General features: G+C 50.2%; 9 protein-coding genes across 9 annotated transcripts; 7 read left to right on the top strand and 2 right to left on the bottom strand.

Annotated features, from left to right (window-relative positions):
* Window positions 1–57: 57 nt before the first annotated feature.
* BO88DRAFT_405439 (zinc-binding alcohol dehydrogenase family protein) lies at window positions 58–1,229 on the top strand. The gene has a single exon (XM_025706875.1). It carries the CDS (start codon window positions 154–156, stop codon window positions 1,189–1,191), a length of 1,038 nt encoding a protein of 345 aa, XP_025562375.1. The 5' UTR covers window positions 58–153; the 3' UTR covers window positions 1,192–1,229.
* A 529-nt stretch (window positions 1,230–1,758) lies between these two features.
* Window positions 1,759–6,375, top strand: BO88DRAFT_444282 (multidrug resistance protein MDR; the record flags this gene model as incomplete). The annotated part of the gene is made up of 6 exons (XM_025710096.1): window positions 1,759–1,971; window positions 2,022–2,547; window positions 2,597–2,817; window positions 2,877–3,390; window positions 3,457–4,722; window positions 4,772–6,375. 6 exons carry the CDS (start codon window positions 1,759–1,761, stop codon window positions 6,373–6,375), a joined length of 4,344 nt encoding a protein of 1,447 aa, XP_025562374.1.
* Window positions 6,376–7,300: 925 nt separating this feature from the next.
* Window positions 7,301–8,905, bottom strand: BO88DRAFT_341847 (terpene synthase family protein; the record flags this gene model as incomplete). The annotated part of the gene is made up of 10 exons (XM_025703118.1): window positions 7,301–7,406; window positions 7,461–7,678; window positions 7,737–7,770; window positions 7,818–7,907; window positions 7,963–8,119; window positions 8,173–8,185; window positions 8,243–8,400; window positions 8,455–8,473; window positions 8,543–8,669; window positions 8,730–8,905. The coding sequence occupies 10 exons, from the start codon at window positions 8,903–8,905 to the stop codon at window positions 7,301–7,303; spliced, it is 1,098 nt and encodes a 365-aa protein (XP_025562373.1).
* A 1,242-nt stretch (window positions 8,906–10,147) lies between these two features.
* On the top strand, window positions 10,148–11,692 carry BO88DRAFT_454269 (oxygenase MpaB family protein; the record flags this gene model as incomplete). Its single annotated transcript, XM_025710796.1, has 3 exons — window positions 10,148–10,549; window positions 10,609–11,337; window positions 11,390–11,692. The coding sequence occupies 3 exons, from the start codon at window positions 10,148–10,150 to the stop codon at window positions 11,690–11,692; spliced, it is 1,434 nt and encodes a 477-aa protein (XP_025562372.1).
* Window positions 11,693–14,418: 2,726 nt separating this feature from the next.
* Window positions 14,419–15,001, top strand: BO88DRAFT_435893 (uncharacterized protein; the record flags this gene model as incomplete). Its single annotated transcript, XM_025709533.1, has 5 exons — window positions 14,419–14,500; window positions 14,526–14,593; window positions 14,615–14,629; window positions 14,696–14,841; window positions 14,902–15,001. Exons 1-5 carry the CDS (start codon window positions 14,455–14,457, stop codon window positions 14,999–15,001), a joined length of 375 nt encoding a protein of 124 aa, XP_025562371.1. The 5' UTR covers window positions 14,419–14,454.
* Window positions 15,002–15,342: 341 nt separating this feature from the next.
* On the top strand, window positions 15,343–16,430 carry BO88DRAFT_405436 (AP-1 complex subunit sigma). The gene is made up of 5 exons (XM_025706874.1): window positions 15,343–15,413; window positions 15,473–15,506; window positions 15,577–15,694; window positions 15,795–16,069; window positions 16,349–16,430. Exons 1-5 carry the CDS (start codon window positions 15,403–15,405, stop codon window positions 16,379–16,381), a joined length of 471 nt encoding a protein of 156 aa, XP_025562370.1. The 5' UTR covers window positions 15,343–15,402; the 3' UTR covers window positions 16,382–16,430.
* A 746-nt stretch (window positions 16,431–17,176) lies between these two features.
* On the top strand, window positions 17,177–18,241 carry BO88DRAFT_415742 (RNA polymerase III-inhibiting protein MAF1; the record flags this gene model as incomplete). Its single annotated transcript, XM_025708221.1, has 2 exons — window positions 17,177–17,182; window positions 17,261–18,241. The coding sequence occupies 2 exons, from the start codon at window positions 17,177–17,179 to the stop codon at window positions 18,239–18,241; spliced, it is 987 nt and encodes a 328-aa protein (XP_025562369.1).
* A 560-nt stretch (window positions 18,242–18,801) lies between these two features.
* BO88DRAFT_444280 (uncharacterized protein) lies at window positions 18,802–21,571 on the top strand. The gene is made up of 3 exons (XM_025710095.1): window positions 18,802–18,933; window positions 19,062–19,901; window positions 19,984–21,571. Exons 1-3 carry the CDS (start codon window positions 18,877–18,879, stop codon window positions 21,301–21,303), a joined length of 2,217 nt encoding a protein of 738 aa, XP_025562368.1. The 5' UTR covers window positions 18,802–18,876; the 3' UTR covers window positions 21,304–21,571.
* On the bottom strand, window positions 21,542–23,367 carry BO88DRAFT_405433 (COPII-coated vesicle protein). Its single transcript, XM_025706873.1, has 3 exons — window positions 23,089–23,367; window positions 22,350–22,940; window positions 21,542–22,272 (listed from the first exon to the last, which is right to left on the bottom strand). The coding sequence occupies exons 1-3, from the start codon at window positions 23,177–23,179 to the stop codon at window positions 21,755–21,757; spliced, it is 1,200 nt and encodes a 399-aa protein (XP_025562367.1). The 5' UTR covers window positions 23,180–23,367; the 3' UTR covers window positions 21,542–21,754.
* Between the last annotated feature and the right edge of the window lie 73 nt (window positions 23,368–23,440).

Raw genomic sequence — 23,440 nt, 5'->3', positions numbered from 1 at the left:
TGATTCGGAGAAGACAAGTATTTCCCTCTTCCCCTCTCAACAGACATATACATAAGGCTCGATCATCTGCCATGCTCTTTATTACCTTTTAGATACAAAACCATTCTATAATCGCCCCGCCTCCGTACATTATTCTCCTTATATAACACCACCATGGTCAAAGCCGTTGCCGTCACTGCTCCCGAGACTATCTCCGTGGTGAGCGACTGGCCCAAACCTACCCTCCGTCATGACTGCATCCTCGTTAAAGTGGTGAGCGTCGCGCTTAACCCCACCGACTGGAAAAATGCCCTTCGAAGCACACCCATCGTCACTGTTGGCTGTGACTACGCCGGCATCGTAGTAGACGTCGGCTCTGCAGTCACGAAACCCTTTCGGGCTGGTGATCGCGTCTTTGGCGTCATTCGCGGCTGCAACCCCAACCTCCCCTACAATGGAGCATTCTCCGAGTACGTCCTCGCTCTAGGTGACCTGCAGTGCGCCATCCCGGAAAACCTCAGCTTCCAGGAAGCTGCAACCCTAGGTGTTGGCATGGGCACCGTTGCTCAATCTCTGTACCAAAGCTTGCAGCTCGCACCGTTTGATCATCCTCTGGCCCAGCCGGAACCGATTCTCGTCTACGGAGGTGCGACAGCCACAGGAACTCTGGCCATTCAGTTTGCGAAGCTGTCCGGGTACGAGGTGATTACGACGTGTTCGCCCGAGACTGAGGAGTTAGTGAAGAGCCGTGGTGCCGACCATGTGTTTGACTACAAGGACCCCGAGGCGGCTGACAAGATCCGCGACGTTACGCAGGATCGTCTGAAGTTGGTGTTGGATACCATCTCGACAGACGAGACGGCCGCATTTTGTGGACGGGCTATGAGCTCCCAGGGCGGTGATTATACTGCGATGATAGACAGCAAGGTGCCTCGTGCGGATGTACGCAGTCGCTGGACGCTGGGGTATACGGTATTCGGTGAGGAGTTGACGTTTCGGGGTGAGCGTATCCCTGCGAAGCCGGAGGATCGGACTTTTGCGGCAGAGTGGTTGGAAAATGCGACTAAGTTGTTGGCGGATGGCAAGGTTGTTCCTCATCCAGTGCAGCTTGGGTCTGGCGGCTTGCAGGGTGTCATTGAAGGACTGAAACTCTTGAAGGAAGGTAAGGTCAGGGGGTGTAAGTTGGTGTATAATGTGGATGAGACTGCTTGAATTGATGATCATATGCAAACATAACTGCGATGACTGCTACTACCTACGAGATGATGTGCTTCATATGAGTGCTCTACGCGTTATCGTTGGAGTTAATTCACCTATTTTGGCTGTACGGAGCCCCGACGGCTTAAAGACCTGTTAGGCGTCTCCTATAGGGATCGGTGAAGTTTAATTGTGCGTATCAGCCTTACAAGGGGGGCATCAGGCAGACTTGAATGAGTAGCTAGAGGCTAAGATCAGTCTAGAACCCAGGCTATCTCTACGCCGTGAATTAATGGGTTTGGAGGGGGGACTCAGTAGTCTTGCGACAGGGGTCTTTTCACCGAGTCACCTTATCGCAGCCTTCTAATTGCTGGATTTGCAAAACCATCCAGGCATAAAGTGTCGGATAGGCCAGCGAGATTAGCTCCTTAAAGGTACTGTCTGCTTCGATTCCACATGACACTCAGCCACCTCTCCATCTCAGCACCCCCTCGCCAACCTCAACTTTCTACCATACAATCCAAGTCTCATTGCCATCTAGCGTTCTCTCGTCACTTATCTGAGTATTGATATTACATCAGGATGGAGAACATCCATACTTGCGGAGACAATGGGTTCGGTCCTCGAGTGGTCCACTGTCGAGGGGACTTCGACTTCACCCTACTCTTTGAAGAATGCTTCTTCTCGATCGCTCCTTCAGCATTACTTCTACTTGTGATTCCATTGCGCTACAAACAGCTATGGAAACATCGGACCGCCATCGTCTCTCAAAGCTGGGCATACTGGGCTAAACTGGTACGTGCGTCTTGTCACTCAATGAGCAATCTTGATTAACCCCCGCGCAGGTTTCAGCTCAAGCTTTTGGTGCATTGCAGTTCTCTCTTCTAGTTCTATGGCTCCTCCCTCACACACCACGGACGCAGACGTCCCTGGTAGCTGCGGTCCTGACCTTTATCACATCTGTTGGGCTACTGTTCCTATCCCATTTGGAACACCTATATTCCGCGCAGCCCTCTTCACTTCTGAATATTTTCTTATCATGGACAATTGTCTTCGATGCTGTACGTGCAAGGAGTCTGTGGCTGGCTTCGTACACTGTTCTTGCTGCTCTCTATATAGCGAGCATTGCGGTCAAGTTGCTCTGGTTCTTTCTGGAGACAAAACCCAAACTGGCCTCTTTCATCAACAAAAATACGCAATATGGCGACGAGGAAACCAAAGGTTTTTATAACCGAGTCTTCTTTTGGTGGGTTAATCCCTTGCTCCTCCTCGGGTTCAAGCAGTCAATATCCCTCGAGGAATTGCCGTACCTTGATCGAGCTCTTTCTGCAAACGAATTACATCGAAAGTTCTCTGCGCACTGGGTTGCGAGTAAGTAGCAGCCAAGGTTGAATTTATTGAGTTCGCTGACCAGTTTCAGTGCCGAAAACGTATAAAAATGCATTAGCCTATTGCGCTGTCCGCACATTCAGAGCTTCGGTCTTCTACTCTTTCCTGTCGAGGCTGATCCAAATTGGCCTGGATTATACGCAACCTTTCTTGATATCCAGATTAACCATTTATGTTGGCCAGAAAAATCCTAGTAAAGACGATGGATATGGCCTAATCGGTGCGTTTGCGCTGGTCTTCATTCTTAAAGGGGTATGCAATTCACTCCCTCTTCTAAAATCTTTCATGATTTTATTCTGATATCCGCGCAGGTCATGAACTGTCTTTACGAGCACTATGTATTTCGTCTCATAACGCAAATACGCGGCGGTCTCGTGTCTGTCATCTATGATAAGACACTTGAGCTGAAATACGACGAGTACACTGACTCTGCAGCGCTGACTCTAATGAGTAATGATATAGATAACATTGCATCGGGCATCCAGAATGTGCATGAGGTCTGGGCGAGCCCCATAGAAGTGGGCATTGCACTATACCTGTTGCAGCGTCAGGTAGTTTGGGCTGCTACTGTTCCTGCCGTCCTTTCTATCATGGTCTTCTGCTGCACCCATTTGTTGTCGAAGTCCGCACCAGGAAGGCAAAAGATATGGATGCAAGCTGTCCGTGAAAGAGTTGCATTTGCTTCGAGTTATCTCGATGCGAGTGTAACTGTCAAGATGCTTGGCCTTCAGAATCATTTTACTAAAATGCTACAGCAACTCCGCATTGACGAGCTGAATCGACAGTCAAGATTTCGCCATCTGATGGTAAAGATGAACTTGCTCGGTAAGTTCAGTTTGAGCGGGAATATATTATGCCAAATTGAATTTATGAGACTTACTGTGTTTCTAGCCGGCACAACATCCAACCTCAGCCCTGTTCTCACGCTCAGCCTTTTTACCGGTGTTGCACTCCATACCGGAAAAAGTCCATTGACAGTGGCTCAGACGTTCTCATCTCTGTCAATAATTTCTCTATTAAGCGGCCCTTTGTCAAACCTGGTCTATTCAGGCCCCAAAGCTAGTGCAGCCTTGGAATGCTTTCAGAGAATCCAAGCTTACTTGCTGGCAAGCCCCAGGCTTGATGATCGAGTTATATCGCAAGGCCATCATAAATTCTCCAAGCATGAAAATTGGGCCGAAATTAACGCCGAGGGGACAGTGTCTATTGAGCTTCAGCCTCCAAAACCATCGGATCGAGGACTTCTGCACGGTTCCGTCGCAGCTGAGTCGGACTTGCTGCATATCCACCAGGCTGACTTTGGCTGGGATCGCAGTTCGCCAGCTATATTGCAGAGTATTGAGCTGAAATGCCCCCCTTCATCGCTTACCATGATTACTGGGGCCGTTGGATCAGGAAAGAGCACTCTGCTTCAAGCGATTCTCGGCGAGGTTCCCTGCATAAAGGGTTTCACTTACAGCAATGTTTGCGAAATATCTTTCTGTAGTACCAAGGTTTGGATCCGCAATAGATCCATCCGTGATAACATCTGCCAACCCTTGCCTTTTGATGAGCAATGGTATCGAACAGTGCTCTATTCCACTGCGCTTGACCAAGACATTGAGAGCTTTGCCCACAAAGATCACACAATAATTGGCAGTAATGGTATTGCAACTAGTGGCGGACAAAGACAACGGATTGCTATTGCCCGTGCTATCTATGCACGCAAGCAGTTGGCTCTTTTCGATGACGTCTTAAGTGCTCTAGATGCGAAAACTTCAGAGCAAGTCTTTCAGCGCGTTTTTGGGACACAGGGCATCTTGCGCCGTCATGGAGTTACTGCTATATTAGCCACTCATGACCAGAAACTTCTTGCCTTTGCTGATAATGCTGTCTTGCTTCAAAACGGAGTGATTACGGAACAAGGTCCTCCGCAATGGCTTCAATCACAAGACCCATCGGATGGATCAGCAGCCACTTCACACTCAACCGTCGAGCGACAAGTAGCATTGCTAAATATGGCGGCTCCAGGCATTGCGTCTTCGAATGCTGACGATATGAACAGGAAGACAGGCGACCTGAGCATATATGCATACTACCTCCGAGCTGCCGGCCCTTGGCATGTATCAATCTATTTTGTATCCTTGATTATAGGAGTGTTCTGCTCTCAATTCCCCAGTAAGTCTACCTGCTTTCATTGTCTACTTTCACTGATAAAGAAGCGTAGATATTTGGGTCCAATGGTGGGGAGAAGAAAATGCTCGGACGCCGTTCGGAAGGCTTGCCCTCTATATCAGCGTATATGCTGTTCTGGCCGCTGTAGGAGCTGCACTGTGGGCATGGTGCATGTGGCTAGTATTTTGCCGCATTGTCCCCACGTCCTCTAACAAGCTCCATGATTATCTGGTGATGAAGATTAACAAGGCTCCTTTGCACTGGCTCACCTCCACAGACAACGGTATCACCCTGAATCGCTTCAGTCAAGACATGACTCTAATTGACCGATCACTTCCCGCCGACTTTCTTAAAACATCGCGGAACTTCACACAATGCTTGATGAGCGCTGTATTTATCTGCGTTGGTGCTAAATATATGGCTCCTCTGATCCCCCTATCAGCCATTGTGGTTTACTCGATCCAGAAATTCTACCTCCGAACATCACGACAACTTCGCCATCTGGATCTCGAGAGCAAGTCACCACTGTACACCCAATTTACCGAGACGCTAAATGGACTTGTCACCATTCGCGCGTTTGGCTGGCAAGACAGCTTCCGTGAAGAGCACCAAGAACTGCTCCAAAGATCGCAACGGCCCTACTATATGCTGTTTGTCATACAGCGTTGGCTTATTCTTGTTCTAGATCTCTGTGTTGCCGGCATTGCAATCTTGCTAGTGATACTCGCTGTCTTTGTGCGCGAGATCGGGCCAATAGGTGTTTCGCTTATCTCTCTAATCACGTTCAGCCAGCAGCTGTCGGAACTGATCAATTTCTGGACATCGATGGAGACCAGTATTGGTGCGGTCACACGTATCCGCAGTTTTCAGAAGGTTCCCTCAGAGGATCTTCCTGGAGAGGAAGCAGTTCCTCGTGCAGATTGGCCATCAGCCGGCCATATAGCTTTCCAAAATGTCAGCGTAGGCTACAAGCTGGACTCTCAGCCTGGTCTTCAACAACTAACACTGACCGTCCCTGCTGGTTCCAAGCTAGGGATATGTGGGCGTTCTGGAAGTGGGAAAAGCTCTCTACTTTTAGCCATTCTCCGCATGGTTGAGATACAAAGTGGTGATATTAGTATTGATGCCGTGAGTCTACAGTCATGCCCTCGTGACTTCATCCGCAATCAGGTTACAGTGATACCTCAAGAGCCCGTCCTCTTCCGGGGTACTATCCGTGATAATGTCACCGGGTTCAGCCCCATGGATGATGAGAATGTTCTCAATGCACTACACAAAGTGCAACTGTACGAGCATGTCCAGAACTCCGGCGGTCTGGATGCTAAGATCGATCAACTCCCCTTGTCAGCAGGCCAGCGACAGCTCATTTGCCTCGCTCGAGCTATTGTTAAGAAGAGAAAGATCTTGCTCCTGGATGAGGTCACCAGTCGGGTGGATAATGAGACAGATTCTTTGATGCAAGAGGTAATCCGCACTGAGTTTGCAGGCTGCACTATTATTGCAATTGCGCATAGGGTTTCAACCCTTCTGGATTACGATCAGATTGCTGTCATTGATGGAGGTAAGATGGTTGAGCACGGCACACCTAGTGCGCTACTGGAAATATCGGGCTCGCTTTTTCGACAATTGTATGATCAGCAAATGTCCGGGGCGTGATGACGCTACAATCTTCAACTTTTGTAAGTGTTGCCAGTATGGGCTATGGCTACGCCGCTAGAGGCCATCAAGACATCGGAGACAGACTGGGAGGGTTGGGATCATCCTTTTCATTATTACCCAATACAAAGGGTTCGATTGTGTGTTCAATATCCGTAAGCGTAGACGTGAGGAGGAGGACAAGCATACAGTGTACCCCTGATGCTGAGCAGAATTGGCAAGGTAGTTTATGTATATCACTGTATTAGTAGCAACTCAGTACTTAATAAGTACAGACGCTGCTTCTTGAATGAACTTACTTATTCCCACTTTGCTCATATATCTTTGGGCCTAAATCTTCGATTATATATGAATTTAAGCGAAGGTCGCATACTGAGCTGTCGGGCTCCCACTTCATTTTCTGATAATGACACGGGTGGTACAATATATACAAAGCTCATGGGCCCACTTTAACAGACAAATGGCAGCATAATTGGGAGTTCAGGCTTCAGTGTAGCCAAAATAGTCACCAGGCATCAGGTGACAGTACTAGAGTACTAGTAGTAGTCGTTGTGCCCCCCTGCCAAATCAGGTAAAACCGCTGCCAACGTGACCGGGACTGTGCAACCTCCAGGACCTCTTGCTTCCCTTTGCCTTCCCACTCTTCACAGCAACATGGGAAACGATGCAAGTATCGACTACAGTGCAGCTTTCTCGAATTACGGCTCGTTAATACTTCTTCATTAATGGCTGAATTATCGCCCGTGCTATCCTGATTGCAAATAAACAAACAATTACCATGTCCATGTTGAGTACCCACGCTGAAAACAAAATACCCGCAACATAGACAAACGCCATTGGATAACCTGGGTAATAAGGGAAATGTCACCAGAAAACGCGCAAACACCTTGAAAGAACACAGACTCGATCAAGAAATTGCCGCCGTCTACGCCATGGACAGCTTAAAGTCAGCGTTATTGCTTCGCACCGTCACAATTCGAGTCTTTCGCACTTGGTCGTTTGCTTTGCCAAAGTATCGACCCGATCGGAAGCTATGGCATTATCGTGAGTATCCTGGGTACCAATGATCACTAATTAACACCTACCTCCAGTGAAGATTGGCGCGAACAACATTCTGCACGCCTCGGATATATTCTTGAACGTCTGAGTCGATTCGCTCCCCCCAGGTTGGTAGTGCTGCCAAAGCGAGGTACCAGTCTCGATAGCGCTCAATGAGCATTTCGCCCACATGGTTAAATGCCACCTGCGCTGGCATGCCATTATGACGGCAGATGGCCACTAAATTATGGCTTACGCCTTCTTTCTGTATCTCATTGTGAGCCATGCGCGTCAGAGCTTGTATTGACGTGTAGAAAACTAACCTCTTCCTTGCAGTATGAAAGTATGTCGTTTTGCCTGGGATGCATTAGTTCAGTCGGATGTGGGGGTTTGGGGCAGCTTACAGTAAAACGAGGTCAGTACCGATCCTCTCTATCTCCTGGATGCTCTTGCATTCAAAAACATGATCTGGGATGTCTAGTTTGTGGGCATATCTGCAATATCCATAGGTTTAGTGTTGATCACATGCCAGAAGAAGTGATAACATACTCTACTAAGGCGAAGAGGGGCGAAACGCCTGCAGACTGTCTGCGCAGAGACAGCATCTCTTCAAGAGAGGGCAATTCCCCCTTGGAGCATGAGCGTACTTGGGCCAAGCATCCGGTGCAGTAGTCATCCATGGCACGTGCAAACCTGCGACGAATTCCTTAGACAACGTTAGCATGTCCTAGAGTATGTGGAAAGCTCAGCGCTACATACCGACAGGTTGAGCCTACAATACCGTTAGACGTCAACGCGCATTTCGAGGACAGTATAATGATCAACGTACCTGAGTGATTCGATGCCATACTGAGTTGTGCACCTGTACTATGGGGTAGTCTGAGAGCACCGGTCTCTGCCCAGTTTCGTTGGCCATGCCTGCTCGCAAATCCTCAACAAGCACTTGGGCCCGTTCCGGATCATCCTTGAGGCTTCCATTATCGAAGACTAATATCAAAGCTCAGCTATCATAAACAGTCATTCCGAAAGGATGGTGCTTACGGTCATCAAAAGGGAACACCTGCTCGACAACATCGGTTAGATTTAGTCAGTGGACCTTTGTGGTGTCAGTCATGGGCAATGAACGCACCCAGTTTCCCCAATCGATAACAGTCCGCAACTCCTCGGGCTCAGCATCTGGAGCTGCTATGGAGCAGAAATAAGCGAAGTCCGTCTTTTGTAGTCGCCTCTGGGCTCTTTCATCGAAGTAGCATTCTCTATAATGACGGTGGTCTAGTTAGAGAAAGGTCATGCCGACATTGAGGGGTCATATGCACCTGGAGATCCATGCTTCTGACAGCTCTTTCACACACTTATAGTGTCGGTTTACTGTTGGTTCGCCTGACAAGAACAACACGAACATTTCGGGAAGGCGGATGGAGAGAGAAGTATCTCGCCGGGGTGTCTTGACCGTTGGCGAAGATACACTCTGCTGGACTCTTGTGACGGCCATGTTCAACTGACACGAACTGTGATGGTTTAGACGCAATATGGAGGAAAGCAATGAATCGATCGCTGTTTATATGAAAGCGATGTGGATCTGGACAGCACGTCTGCAGGTGCCAGTGCATGGTACTTTATATACAGACGAATGCTACGACCTAGTTTTGGAACCGTACGAATGGCCAGGATGATCCTACAACTGACCTCCCTGTTCAAGGCCCAGACTTCGGGCTTTGGTGACCACCTGGGCCCACAGGATCGTCCAGCCTCAGAATATCGTTTCCCGGTATTGGAATTTCAATGGCGCCAAACAAAAGGATTAAGGTTTCCAATTGATAACATGCAAACCCCGGAAGTCAGAAAAAATAATGGCCTCCGTTATACATCAATTTAGGTCTGCAAAAGTCTAGCGCTACTCAGCCCGAGGAGCTAGTGCCTGGGAGTTCTCCGCCGCCGGAGCTGAAGGCTTCTCAAGAGCAATGGCCAGTCGTCCACCAAAGCGCGGTATGAGTTTGACGATCCCTGCCCGAATGCGTCTAGAGCACCCATTTGGGGCTTCAGGATCTTGACTTTTGATCGGCCCGGAAGCCGGATCTCTCCCCGGTTTCCGGGATTTAGCACGGTCTCCCCATCTTATTCTTGGTAACCTTTCCCGGGAGATTGGCTAACCTGCATGCTAGGACGATTGGGCATCATGACAACGGGGCCCAAGAGCATTGATTAGCGCCTCCGGGTCTGAGAGCTGGTACAGCTTGTTGCTTTTTCCCTTGCCCTTGATTTTCTCGCCGGCCTGTCCATTGATTACCAGTCTGGCCATGGTGGGAACGAGCACATTCGATCGTGACCAAACCATTGGGCCACTCTGCTGGGGCGCCGCAGTGGGTCCCACGAGGTGTCTCGCCTCGCAGCCACGGGACTGGGCTCGAACATCCGCCCGGAGCACGATGCATCGTTAGTAGCTTTCACTAGACATCATGTCCCAAAAGGATGGGTGAACGTGAGGGGTGGCCCAGAACCCAATTGCTTTTGTCAGGTAACACTGGCGGAAGGCAGGTCCGATACATGGAGTGGCCACTGTTGTCGCTCAGCTCCATGAGCTCTATAGTTTGTCGATTCCTAGCTTGGTATCCTGGATTGCGGTATAAAATGCGGGTGAAAGGCGCAATGGACCGACTATCAATCTCTAGGCATTGGCCTATTAGACACCTTATTGCACTCAATATTTGCAAGTATTGCTCTTTGATTCTCCAATATGGTCTCCTCTCTACACCCACAGGCTGGTGACAGAATCAGTAGCTGGGGCTACTCCTTCTCCTGGACAAAAGACCATCTCTCCAAGGAAGAGTTAGAGCCGTTGCGCCAGCAGTATGATAGCTCTGCGGCTAACGCGCTGGAGAGGCTACAAGCAATTCGGGCTACCCTGATGGAAGAAAGCAGAACAAAGGGGACAAGCGCACCACCTGGTGATCTTTACATCCTCTTACGGGATCACCGTGGGGATGACGATATCCTGGCCAAGTTCTGGACCGAAGTGAACACTGTGCCTGAGTGGGTGGACTGGGAGCAGCTACAACGCGGCCAGCAATTCTTCTATCGCTATGCCATTGCCAATATTGTGGGGTTCGCTTTGCAAGGGTTTGTGGCGGAAAACTCGGTATGTTCTTAATCGCACAATTGTAGGCAAGAGACGAGGAAGCTAATGATGCTCATCAGGCGGCACCTGGGGTTGTCGAGGTCCTTGTCCGAACAGGAGGCTTCTCCACCCGTATGCTTCTGGGCAGATTGCTCGAGACCTTCCAGTGGCTCATCCAAGTCACCCATTGCCTTGAATCAATTCGCCCCGGAGGCGAAGGGCACATTGCCAGCGTCCGGGTCAGATTGCTCCATGCTTCCGTCCGCCAGCGCATCGTTCAGCTCTGTCGAACCAGGCCAGACTACTTTGACCTGGCTCGCTTTGGAGTACCTGTGAATACCCTGGACTCGGTCCACTCCATCAGCACCTTTTGTTGCAATCCTATGTGGCTTCAACTACCCAAGTTTGGCATCCAGCCTACTCCGGATGAGGTCAAGGACTATATTGCGCTCTTTCGGTACCTGGGCTTTCTCCTTGGAACGCCCACATCGTATTTTGAAACAGTGGAGCGGAGTAAATGCACTATGGAAAGCCTTCTGGCGCACGAGCTCCGTACCACTGATACGTCGCGAACGGTAGCGTTTAACTTTGTGGAATGCGTGACGAACTTGCCAGGGCCATTCAAGGTCTCCAAGGGATTCATCGAAGCGGGCAGTCGGTGGATCAATGGCGACGAGCTGTGTGATGAACTGGAACTTGGCAAACCAGGACTCCTGTTCTATCTGGCGTTTTGTGGGTATTGTGCACTAGTGATAGCTATGGCGTGGGTCCAGCGGCTATTTCTCGGTCTGGATGAACTACTGATTGCTGTAAGGTGGAATCTTATCTTTATCAGGGTGCACGGTTACTGACTCTGGACAGGGGTTCCGAAGTTTGCTGTATGGTGGAGTGGTCCAGCGAAAGTCACGCACTCGTTTCGAGTTCAGATATGTGCCCCGAATCGGGAAGCAGACAGGGAAAGAAGCATACAGGGGTGGTGATGCGGCTACGACAAAGGGTTCCTGGGTTGCCCACCCGATGTGGACGATACCCACGCAATGCCTGGGAATGGGCCTCTTTGAGATGGTGCTTCTCGTGATACTTGGTGTTTCTGGAGTGGTGATAGTGGGAGGTGCGCTCGGAGTCATGCAGGGGGTGCATAGGTATTACAAGGCGCATGCATAACATGCTGGACACAGTGATGACAGTGATGACGGGTTTATGCGAGATGATTTGACTGTGACTATGTTGATTTTGACGTTTATGAGAACAAGAACTATAATAACAATAACTATGATTATGGTATATACCCGGTTCATTCCTCCATTAAGTGTCCTACATGTAACGAAAAGATTAGTATGAGTGGTAAAAGCGAAGCTGCCGCGTGATTCTCAGGGATTTGGATCGAGGCAGATGATCAGACAAACTCCCAACAAAGGAACCGTGCCCTCAACAGGGCTGGAGAAATACCGAGCTAGATACTTTAGACCAAAACTAGTACTTACTTACTAAGTACTAAAGTTATTGATTGATTGATTGATCGCCGGCCCAAAGCTAAGGATGCGCTAAGAGAAAAAACCGTGGGGTAAGATCCCTGCTACTTGCATCTGGCGGTAGATCCTTTCGATGATGTCTCTGCTCCAAAAAGGGCAAGAAAAAGCAATTATAGCACTATGCGCCAGTCCTTCAGCGCTTCCCGGTTTTCGTCAGACTGAAGCGAGAAAAAAGAAATAAGATGGGAGGAAGAAGGAAAAAACAAGTCTACAATTCCTCCGGTAAATCGCCATCTCTTCCGCTCCCGAGATTAAAAATGAAAAAAAGACGATGTATCAAATCCCATCATCCTGGTTGTGCCCGATGGATACGTACTACGTACTTTTCCACCATCCCCATCATTTACGAAAGATACTACCACCACCCACCGGTCTATCTAGTAGTACTTACTTTACTTTATTTGGTTTGTTTTCTCGAGGGAAATGAGGCGCGCTAAAGAAGGCCCGATCCACTCGGAAACTTAATCCCCCTCGTGCTGCTGCTGTTGCTACTGTTTTGCGTGGTTTTGTGTCTGTTTCTGTTTGTGGTGTTTTTTCCTCTCCCACATCCACCCAAAAGTAAAAGTACAATCTGAGGGCTAGTTGGAGATTCCTCCCGGATTGACTATAATGGTGATGATGTATACTTTCAACAAGTACTACGACTGACTTCGCCTCAATTTCAGTCCTATTATTCAGTAAATGCATCTGTCACCGACTCCCGGAATAGGGATTGATATCATATAACTAGTACTAGTATACTATGTTGACAAAGTACTTACTCTCTACACCGGTACACTTCATCATCTCCTCTGTCTCCACTTTGTTTATCGGTCTGTCTGTGGCAATTCCTTTCTTGGAAACCAGATTTGCCCCCCAAAGTACGATGTACTTATTATTATCAGTTCTAGGCGTATGAAAGTAAGTAGTAGGTTCACTAAGTACCTATCTACCTAACTATATCGGAGGTGTTGCCTATCTTGGATAGTATGTAAATTCCTTCCTTCCATCCATCCATCCATCCATATGTTTAGTTAGTACTAGTTAGCCTCGGGTGGAGGCTTATCCCTCGTTAACCTTTCCTTTTCTATCCCGGATATCATCGTTGCCGAGATGAACTACGACGAACTATTTCCGGAGACTTGGGAGGGTCGGTGGGTGGCCCTAATCTGCCGCCCGCACGATTGAGTTATGGTGGCTGTGTGTGGCGCATTGGTGATCCTCGCCTTTCCTTTTTCTGTTAATGTCGTATGTCTTTTTGGTGTGGGAGGTGTAGGGGGGTGGTGTGTGGGAAGGTTGGTGATACGATCCGTGCGGTGTAGATGCTAGTCTAGTTGATGGATGATGATGATGATGATAAGATGGGATGAACCTTGTTGCTTTGTTGACTCGTTGAGTGGGGGTGTGATTGATCCCGAAGTTTAGAGAATATGAGTCTTACTATCATACTAGTATACTGCTAAGTAAGTCACAGGTCAAGCATGGATGGTGTGGTGGCTACAGGGGTTCATTGTAGACGGATGCGGAAACAAAGGATTTAGTTTGATGGCAAAGAGTATAGATGGGTGATGATTCATGCACGAGATAACCGATAACAGTATGATTCGGACAAAGGGAATTGAATGGAGACAGTAGCAAGTATAGGATGTGCCAAGTTGAGTGTTGACTTGGTTCAGACATATTTCCACCGTATTCCTTTATTTTCATATTATCTTAATGCAGTTCATTCAGTTCATAGCCTGGATACACCGCAGAAAACTCTCGGCACTGACTTACTTCCTTCAGTTCTGTCTACAACATCATGTATGTATCTCCTTATGGCAAGTCAGTTACTTTGCAAGTACTTGGATATCCCCTGTCAAGTTTCCCAAGTTTTAAGTCACAATAATATTGGGGGCGGCCAGAGCCAGAGAACGTGTCACTTTCATAATGATTGGGGGCTTTTCTTTTCTTGTTCGGCCATCTCGGGACCCATCATTCTAGTCCAGATTCCCCGTCCAGGATATCCCTGACAAAGAAGAGCATGTCGGAGGGATCAATTGATTACTGTCTTGGGACGCGTACAGATGTGGTCCCATTTTATCCTTTGATTTCTTTTTCTTTTCCTTTCTCTTTTTTTTTCCCCCTCTCTGTTTCTCTTTCGGTATTTTGTTCCGTGTGTTGCGTATGTGTGTGTGTGTGTCTAAACTATGCGACTTGCAGCTAGATACTACTAAAGCAGTAGTACTAGACTTTAGGGCGACAAAGAGAAGTTGCTGTGATCATGATCGTGATAGTGTAGTGTGATCTGACTGACAGCTGCCACTTGGCCTGAATGACTGATGGGTCGGGCCGAGTGGAGTCATTTCGTTCTTTGTTAGTATCTTTCTTTCTTTTTATCTTTCTTGCTTGCTTGCTTGGTCGTTATTGTGTGACATGCCTGGTTTGGGAATGTTGCAGGATTGCTTTTTCCCTTGTTGGGGTGAGTACATGTTTCTTTGTTCGAGTTGTGCAGGATTTTGGGGAGTGTGTTATACTAGATTGTTGTGGTTATGGTTATGGAATAGAATCAGTGGTATGTAGTAGTAGATAGTAGATGCCAGTTAAGGTGGTAAGTGTATTGGTGGATAAGGTGAGGCTGAAATATATGCTAGCATTGTTTGCTACGGATTAGTAGTTAGTGATAGTATACATTCCTGTCCCTACAAGGAAACAGAGAACTGCCAGTTACTATTTAGTAGTACTGGATGTGATTACCACACTACTAGAGGATGCTGAGATACCGAGCACAGTGTCTGTTTACCTTCTAGTCAATCCTCTACAGTAAGTTACGCTGAGAATCATGCCCCGAAGGTGTCCATATCGCTAATTACTGTTCCATAGGTGCTTGGGTACCTACCATTATCAAGACAATGTCCCTCTCGTTGACATCGCCGTTGATCTAGTGCAGCTTCTCAGATTCGGTCTTATTGCCTCGTCATGAGCATCAGTGACTCAATGTTTTGTTGCGAGCCTGAAGTACTTGAATACACAAGAGCTTGCTGACGGTTTGTTTGGAGTTCTCATCGGATGTGGTGGTCGAAATGGTTGATGCACGCGAAATTCTTGAAAGCCTAATCTGGAGTTAAAGACTCTTCTTCCATTTAGTCAATTATCTGGGTTTATCTCTCCCTCTCATGATTAATTTGTAGCAGTACATATCGAGTAGACAAACAAGAGGAAGAAGCAGTGAAGACGGCGGGGCAACAACACCAGGGCGGCCCGTGCAAAGAATTTCTCCAGAGCTCGGCCGGCTCTCCCTCTTCCTCCCACAACTTCCCTCGTGGCCTTTCTACCTCTCTACCCCCCTTTTCCCCATCCCCACTATCAAATATCTTTCGCACAATGGCAATCCAGTGAGTCCATCATCGGCTACTGAATTGGCCGGAAATGCGCTAACCTCTCATTCCCCCAGCTACTTGATTCTCCTGTCGAGGCAGGGCAAAGTGGTTCGTTTCGTGGCCCACCCAACTCTGTGACCTGGCTGGAAGCGGAGACTAACAAAACAAAATTTCCCAGCGCCTTGCCAAATGGTTCACCACTCTCTCCCCCAAGGAGAAGGCCAAGATCATCAAGGATGTAACCCAGCTGGTTCTGTCGCGTCGCACCCGCATGTGCAATTTCCTCGAATACAAAGGTTCGTCCGAATCATTTCCACCCCTCACTTGGATACTCCCCCGCAGCTCGCCCACTACCCCGACCGGACTGTACCTGACTTGCTTCTTCGTCGTCGCCAGACACCAAGGTCGTTTACCGTCGCTATGCCTCCCTCTTCTTCATCGCCGGTTGTGCGTCCACCGATAACGAGTTGATCACCCTCGAGGTCGTGCATCGTTACGTCGAGCAGATGGACAAGTACTACGGCAACGTGTGCGAGCTGGATATCATCTTCAACTTCCAAAAGGCATACTTCATCCTCGATGAGCTGTTGCTGGCGGGAGAAATGCAGGAGAGCAGCAAGAAGAATGTCTTGAGGTGCATCAGCCAGCAGGACAGTCTGGAAGACATGGAGGTGAGTCGACAGCGTCTATTGCTTCACAACACCCAGCCCCCCTATTTGGAACATGAGCACGGAATACCTGTCTTCGGAGCCTCCAATTGCTACGTTTCTTTTTCCGGCCCGCCCCTTTTTATACCTGCGAGGTCCCGACATCATAATCACTTCTTGCGACAACCTCCTTGTCCCCCTTCCCACATCATCGTTTCCTCCCGCCCTGCCCCCTCAACCAATTACTTCATCCCAGCGAGCCATACCATCATCTTCTGTCGACGTCAGCTAATGCCGCCTCAGGTTGAGGAAGACGTGGTCACGAAGATTATGTAGACGCCTCTCCGGCCCGCGAGCGTTTCTTTGTTGTTTATACTGTTTGGGATGTTCGTTTCTGTTTCTGGGGCAAGCTGGACTGCTATACATACTGGCGTTGGACGTACATAAGCGTTGTGTTCTACTGTCTCGCGACTTGTTGCCAAGAACTAATTAATACCACCATGACTACATTCAGGATTCCAAGGAAGTCGTCAATCATTTAGCCAAGGAAGGGCTCCTGTGAGGGGATTCACAGAATGGACGGATCATCCGGGAGAATAATGGATGATTCCACACTTTGCCTCATTATCTGGGCTGGTTGGCCATCCTTGGTTCAGTGCGCAACCCGTGAGGTGGGTGCGTGATATCACTGGCCCGACCTGCGCCACGTGACTGGGGGCCCCCCTCGGGGCGCAGCGCGCATCCCCCATCCCCCCCAAGACCAGTCGTCGCTCTATCGCGCTGTCCATCTCCCATTCCTTCCCTGAGTCTTCTTCCATCTCCTTCCGTCTCATCTGCATCTGCTATGGCGACTTGGCTCTCCATACTCACCTATTAACTCACCCATTCTTCGCTCCTGTGTTGCCACCGTAGCAACGGTTCCACTCGCCAGCTCATTCACTCTTATCGCCGGATTCGTGACGTCTCAGGAGACAACGGCCCCGGTTTATTTGAACCCAACTGCTGCGACAATTGCTTTGATCTGCTTGTCGCATCACCTTGTGTCTTGATCACCGACCACGGTGTTCTCCGCTTATCTATCATCACGCCTTATCGTAATCAGCGACGGCTACACCGCAACTCTGGCTGAAGATGAAGGTATGCAATATAGCCCTATTGCGCTGCAGCAGCCTCCCATAGAGTGGCCTGATACTTACCCATACCTTTTCCTTTTAGTTTCTTCCTTTGCCCGAGTTCGAAGACGTGACGAGTTCTCTCAATTTCGACACTGCCGATTGTCACATTGTTGGGGGATGCGATCTGTACACTACAAAGGCTGCTCGAGCCGATCGGAAACTGTACAAGAACATTGAACAGTCGCTCGAGTCTCAATATGAATCGGTTCTCCGTCTGTCAGCTTCGCTTTCACCTCCCAACGCATCGGACGCGGCCGCCTCGCTCAACCTGTCGCGGTCGAGTCCTTTCGGTCCCCTGAGCGACCACTCCAGTCGACGAACATTTGCCTATTTGATCGCGACATTAAACGCTAGTCATCCGGATTATGATTTCTCCCACGTGCTGCGCCCGTCAGACTTCCATCGTGAACGGAATTTGAAGAGGGTTATGAACACGATCGATTCAACACTGTTCAATCTTCGGCCACGCGAGGCCATTGATCTGACACCTCCATCCCCCGTGACGATATCGGGTTCCTATAATGCGGGCGCGTCTTCTACGTGGGGGCCGAGAATGTGGAGGGTGATCGATGAACATATGTCTCTTAAAGAGTGCTCCCTTTATTCGTTTTCGCCGGATGAGGATCCGTCAGATGCGGACGATGGAGCAATCTGGAGTCTTCATTACTTCTTCTTCAACCGACTACGGAAACGCGTCTGTTATCTGTATCTACGAGCGATCCCAATCCTTAGCCACACGCCCAGCGAGGGACTTGCCACGCCGACAACGAAGAGGACGTACGACGACGGATACTTGACACCGGAACTTGGCTCGAGCAAGCGGGCTCGCTACTGGCTGGGTGAGGGTATTGAACTCGAGAGCGAAAGCGACGAGGAAGCCAGTGGGTCGAAGCCCACGCATCCAGTCGTGGACGAATACGACCACTACCTGCTCAGCGATGAGGAGTTTCGCTCCCGATCGGGCAGCAAGGGCACCGTTCGGGCCATGAGCGAGGAAATCGCCGACTCAATGGAGGTCTAATCCTCCCCTCCCTTCTGCCTTACCTGTTTATTCTTCACTTTCAACCAACCCGGCCCTTCTTGTTGCCATTTACTTGGCTGTTTTGTTCAGTTGCTTGTTCTCGTTTGGTTCGACTGCTCGGCGTAATTGTGTTCTTGTCTGCTGCATTCAACCTGCATTTGCACCGGCTAGGGGCGTTATACTCGGCAACCGGAAGGAAGGGAAGGAAAGCCCCTAATTGTAATTGAACGGCTGTTGGTCTAATGATGATGATGACGACGAACGACGTGCTGCGTCACGGCAATCCGATGCGGCGCTCAAGGGCAGGTTCCACAACGGCGGGCGTTGTCATTCTTCTGTTCCTTCCTGTATTTATTACAAATTGACATTTTGACTCTCTTCATCTTATCCACTACGAGTAGACAGAAGAAATAGCTATTTATAGATCAGACCAGCTATTCAGTAATCAAACAGAACAAGTACTGTGAAGACAAGCGACTTGGTACTCCCCGATTGGTCCGTGCACCGCGGCGGCCAAAGCTGTCCTCCGATCCGACTATCACCAAGTAGACCATCTATCATCATCAACAAGCAACTCCCAGAACACACTACTCATTCCACTTCCCCCGCACGCGCATTTCCGCAGTTCTCACACAATGGCGGATGACGAAGAGCGCATCAAGGCTGAGAAGCTAGCTGCCGCGAAGAAAAGGGTACGCATCTCCGTTAAGTGCACACTAGCTACCTACCTACCCCGGTCCATGCATCTGTCCTCAGCGATACATTGAGACAACACGTTAAAGCGCAGCGCGAAAGTCATACTAACCGGATGGAATAATAGGTAGCCCAGCTCCAAAAACAGAAAAAGAAAGCAAACAAGAAAGCCGCCAGCGTCGATACTTCGAAAGATACCACCCCCGCTGCTGCTGCCGAGTCCTCAGAACCAGCCAAGGAAGATGCGCCCGCGGCGTCGACCCCGGAACCTACGCCTGAGCCGGCTACAGAGAAGGAGGGAGGGGAGGAAGGTGCTAGTGCTGCGCTGGAGGTAGAGGAGACGCAGACAGAGAAGGCGACAGAGCCAGAAACGAAGACAGAAGCTCCAGCCGAAACCACCACACCAGACGATAAAGCAGAGAAGAGCGAAGAAAAGGAACAAGAACAACCCCAGGAGGAGAAGAAAGAAACCGAAGCCCCAGCAGCAGCAGCAGAAGAAGAAGGGACCGAGCCTATGCCCGATGCACCCACGTCGCCTGGTCCTGAAACCCCCGCGCAACCTGCCATGAAGCCCGAGTCATCCGGAAGAGCGTCAGCGCACGGTCGACAGCCCTCTCTATCTATCCAGTCGAAGATGCGGTCATCGTCGTTCCGGAAGGGATCCGTGTCGCAGGGGAGCAGTGGGTCGCCGTCGCCGGCGGCGAGTGCGATGCTGAAGTCGCCTTCGTTGCCGCCGTTGAGTGCGGATGGCGAGGCGGTGCAGGAGGTGTATCGGAAGCAGTCGACGCGGATTGAGGAGTTGGAGAAGGATAATAAGCGGCTGGAGAAGGAGTTGGAGGAGGGGAAGGGACGGTGGAAGAAGACGGAGGAGCAGTTGGAGGATCTCCGGGAGGCTAGTGTGGATGTTGCGGAGTTGAAGGTGAAGTTGCAGGATGCGGAGGCGAAGGTGGGGGAGATTGAGGAGTTGGTGAGTTGACCTTTTATCTCTACATGGTCCTGAAAGGACTCTATCGGGGACTTTTAAGACTAACGGTCTACTGGGTGTATAGAAAGCAGAGATCGCATCCCTCCAGAGACAAAACTCGCATCTACAAACCCGCACGCATCGAAGCACCGCCAGCGTCTCTGTGCCAGGCCCCTCGGAGTCTCCGCCAGCGGACCTGGTGCAGCAATTAGAATCCAAGTCCGCGACGATCGAAGCGATGGAACTGGAGATCTCAAACCTGCGCGCACAGCTCGCATCGAGCAGCGCACACGAGGCCCAAATAGCAGCACTCGAGGAGAAGCTCTCCGGCAGTGAATCCGCGCTCGAGAAAGCCCAGCGCGAGCTAACCGACACCAAGAGCGCGCTGACCCGCGCCTCAGAAAAGGCCGTCAAAGAGGGCGTAGACAAGACCTCCACAGAAACCCTAATCAAGAACCTCCAGCGCGAGCTCGAAGAGCTCAAACAAGAGAAGACCACAACAGACAAGAAAGCCGAGACCCTCGAAAAGAAGCTCGAAGCCATGGGCAACCTACACAAGGAATCAGAAGCCCGGCATCAAACCCGACTCCGCGAGACCGAGAAGATCGAAAAAGAAGCCGCAGTACTCCGCAAACGACTCGCAGACGTAGAGAACGAGAACCTCCGCCTCAAAGAAGAACAAGAGTCCCTCCGTAAACGACACGCCACCGACCACGGCAGCGCCGGCGCCGACGACGACGCCCTCGACGAACTCGAAGACGAAGAACGCTCCCGTCTGCATCGCCGCATCCGCGATCTCGAAGGCGAAGTCTTCGACCTCCGTCGCGGTGTCTGGAAAGAACGTCGCGAGGAACTTGACCATGCCCATCACCTCCATTCCCCAGATACCTCCTTCCCCCATACATCCCCACCATCTGCTGCCGCTGCAGCAGCAAATACCTTCGACGACGTCGACCTCATCGGCGGAACTCCCGACCACGCCCGTCGCCGCAGCATGGCTGCCAACAACCACAAGTCCCAACAACAACATTCCTCCTTCTCCACAGTCCTATCCTCCGGACTCGCCGCCTTCACTGGCGGAAACACCTTCTACGGTGGAGGTAGCGGTAGCGGTAGTGGAAGTGGTGGTGCTACCCGCGGCCGCGCTTCCTCAAACCAGCAACACCATCAACCCGCCACACGGGGCAGTCTGGAGCTCCTTTCCGAGGAGAACTTCGATGATGAGTTCGACGAGGTGGAGTTTGCGCGCGCACAGGCTGAAGAGGAGGCGCGGAAGAGGGTCGAATGGGTGCGCGAGATCAAGAGGAAGCTTAGGGATTGGCATGGTTGGCGGTTGGATTTGGTGGATAGTAGGGCTGGCGCTGAGGGGGCGGGTGTGGGTATGGGGGAGATTTTTCAGATTTAGATTCTTTTCTTTTTGTTCTTCTCCCTCCCGGTTTAGTTTATTTTCTATTAGGTTTATTGAATGGGAATGATACCGTGGGTTGCGGGGATAGGGTGAAATGGACTTGTGTTTGATGACGGTTAGTTTGTTTGTTTGGTTCGTTCTCTTATAGTATACCGGAACGGGTCATGCACTGTGAGTATGGATGATACTTGTATAAGTGCTCCAATGTAGTAGGACGAGGTCACATGAACGGGTATTTCTCTCGACGTGCTAGTTTCCTGATAATAAGAGCAAGATGCAAAGCAAGGATACAAAATGCAACGCAAAACACATATCTCTTTATCTAACTATTCAGATTCCCTCGTATCCTCACAAGAGATGTACACAATCCGAGACAAGGACATAGGAATAGACAAAAGATGATAATGCTAATAACAAAATTGATGATAATGATGATAATGGAGATAATCTAATCTTCCGCATAATGCTTCCCCGTAAGCACACCCTCTGACTTTCCTCTGCCCCGTTTCCGGTTCACCAGTTCTCCAACCCACCCAGAGATCTGATACACCCAACCGCCGGTGACCATGACTCCCGAGACGGTATTGACGAGTCTGATCAGTAGCGAGAGGAAGCTCGTCCGCTCTTCGCTAATCATCAACAGGATCGGTTCGATGTTGTACTTGAAGAAGATGCCGGGGATGAAGTAGGGGTTCTCGGGCAGCTCTTGGGCTTGGGTGGTGGCAGCGTATTGGTTGGTGAAGACGAGGTTCCTGTTCCTGTTGGTGGAGATGAGATCCGGGTGGTTGGTGTAGGTGTCGAGGGCGCTGGCGCCCTTGGAGTAGAGGGTGGGGACGACGGAGAGGAAGTATTGGTACTTGTAGTAGTGGGTTTCGGTGGTGGCGATGGTTTTATCGAGCGGGTTCAAGAGAGTAGGGTAGTGGGGGCCGAAGGAGAGTTCGGTGACCATGTGGGAGAAGTTGAAGACTGGTGATGGGATTATGTTAATTAACTACGTTTGTTTCTTGAACGTGTGGGTAAGAGATGGGAGGGTGACAACGTACCTCCATGATCCAAATGTTCTCCGAAGTTCCTGTATCCATGTCCGCGAGCTGTGATATGGAAGTCACCCTGGACCTTGTTACCCTCCAGGCTGCCGTAGATGCGACATGAGTCGACTGTATCGCCGCGCCTCAGCCTGGGTCCCTTGGCGAACTTCCGGCGCGGGTTCTTCCTCACTTCACCGAGGACGTGGTGGACGTGTGCGTCGGCTTCGCGGGCGGAAATTCGGTCCGTGTCTTCCTGGCTAAGGGTTTGGTATTCATGGACGCCGCCGGAGGTTTCGCGGTTGCGCTTGTCCATCCAGAGCTTCCAGCTGGTGCGCTCGCGTTGGAGCAGGTCGCCGGCGAGGATGCGGTCGCCAGAGGCATCTTGGATGTTGACGTCGAGGGTGTCGCAGGGCATGCGAACAACGAGGTCGAGGTTCAGTTGTAGGTCATGGCCGACGCCCTTTTCGACACTGAAGTGGTGGTTCTCGGAGCCGCTGAGCCAGGTGCGGAATTCTGAGAAGGTGAAGACTGTGCAGATGACGAGAATGAGGACGGTCCATTGTCCTCCGCGGCGGGATGGGGCAGTGTATGAGGGTTTTGTCTTGGCTGGATAAATAATGCGATGTTAGTTCCGGGTGTAGCTGGTATGGACCGGCAGTATATCCATGCGCGGCTGTTTATTACAAGGCTTAGGCCATAGTAAATGGATGATTGTGGACATTGAAATGATCCATGGAGACAGAGCTCAACGTACGAAAAGCATCAAATGTCTTTAGGCCGCCCTGCAGCCCAGACTTCTCCCCGAATGCATCCTCGTCGAGGCCGTGCGATGCGAAGCCATTCATCACGAATGCGTGTCGCGAAGTGTATAACAATTCAACCGATCAAGGCATGAATAGGGGGAGGGTAGAAGAGAATGAAAGGAAGGACAGAGTGTAGGTTCGATGAGGAGATAGGGAGCGACAATCAATGGAGCTCAAAGCTCTCGTATGGAGGCTGAGGAAAGCAAGAGGAAGAGAGGGGAGCGGCGGAGGGATTGGCGAAAGGAAGCCGAAAGGCCAAGTAGTCCGGATTCCCTTTAGTTGTTGATTCTTTCTCCGCAATTC

The sequence above is a fragment of the Aspergillus vadensis genome, assembly GCF_003184925.1.
Source record: "Aspergillus vadensis CBS 113365 unplaced genomic scaffold BO88scaffold_13, whole genome shotgun sequence".
In the NCBI taxonomy this organism is placed as follows: Eukaryota; Fungi; Ascomycota; class Eurotiomycetes; order Eurotiales; family Aspergillaceae; genus Aspergillus; species Aspergillus vadensis.
This window is presented reverse-complemented; position numbering and strand designations above follow the sequence as displayed.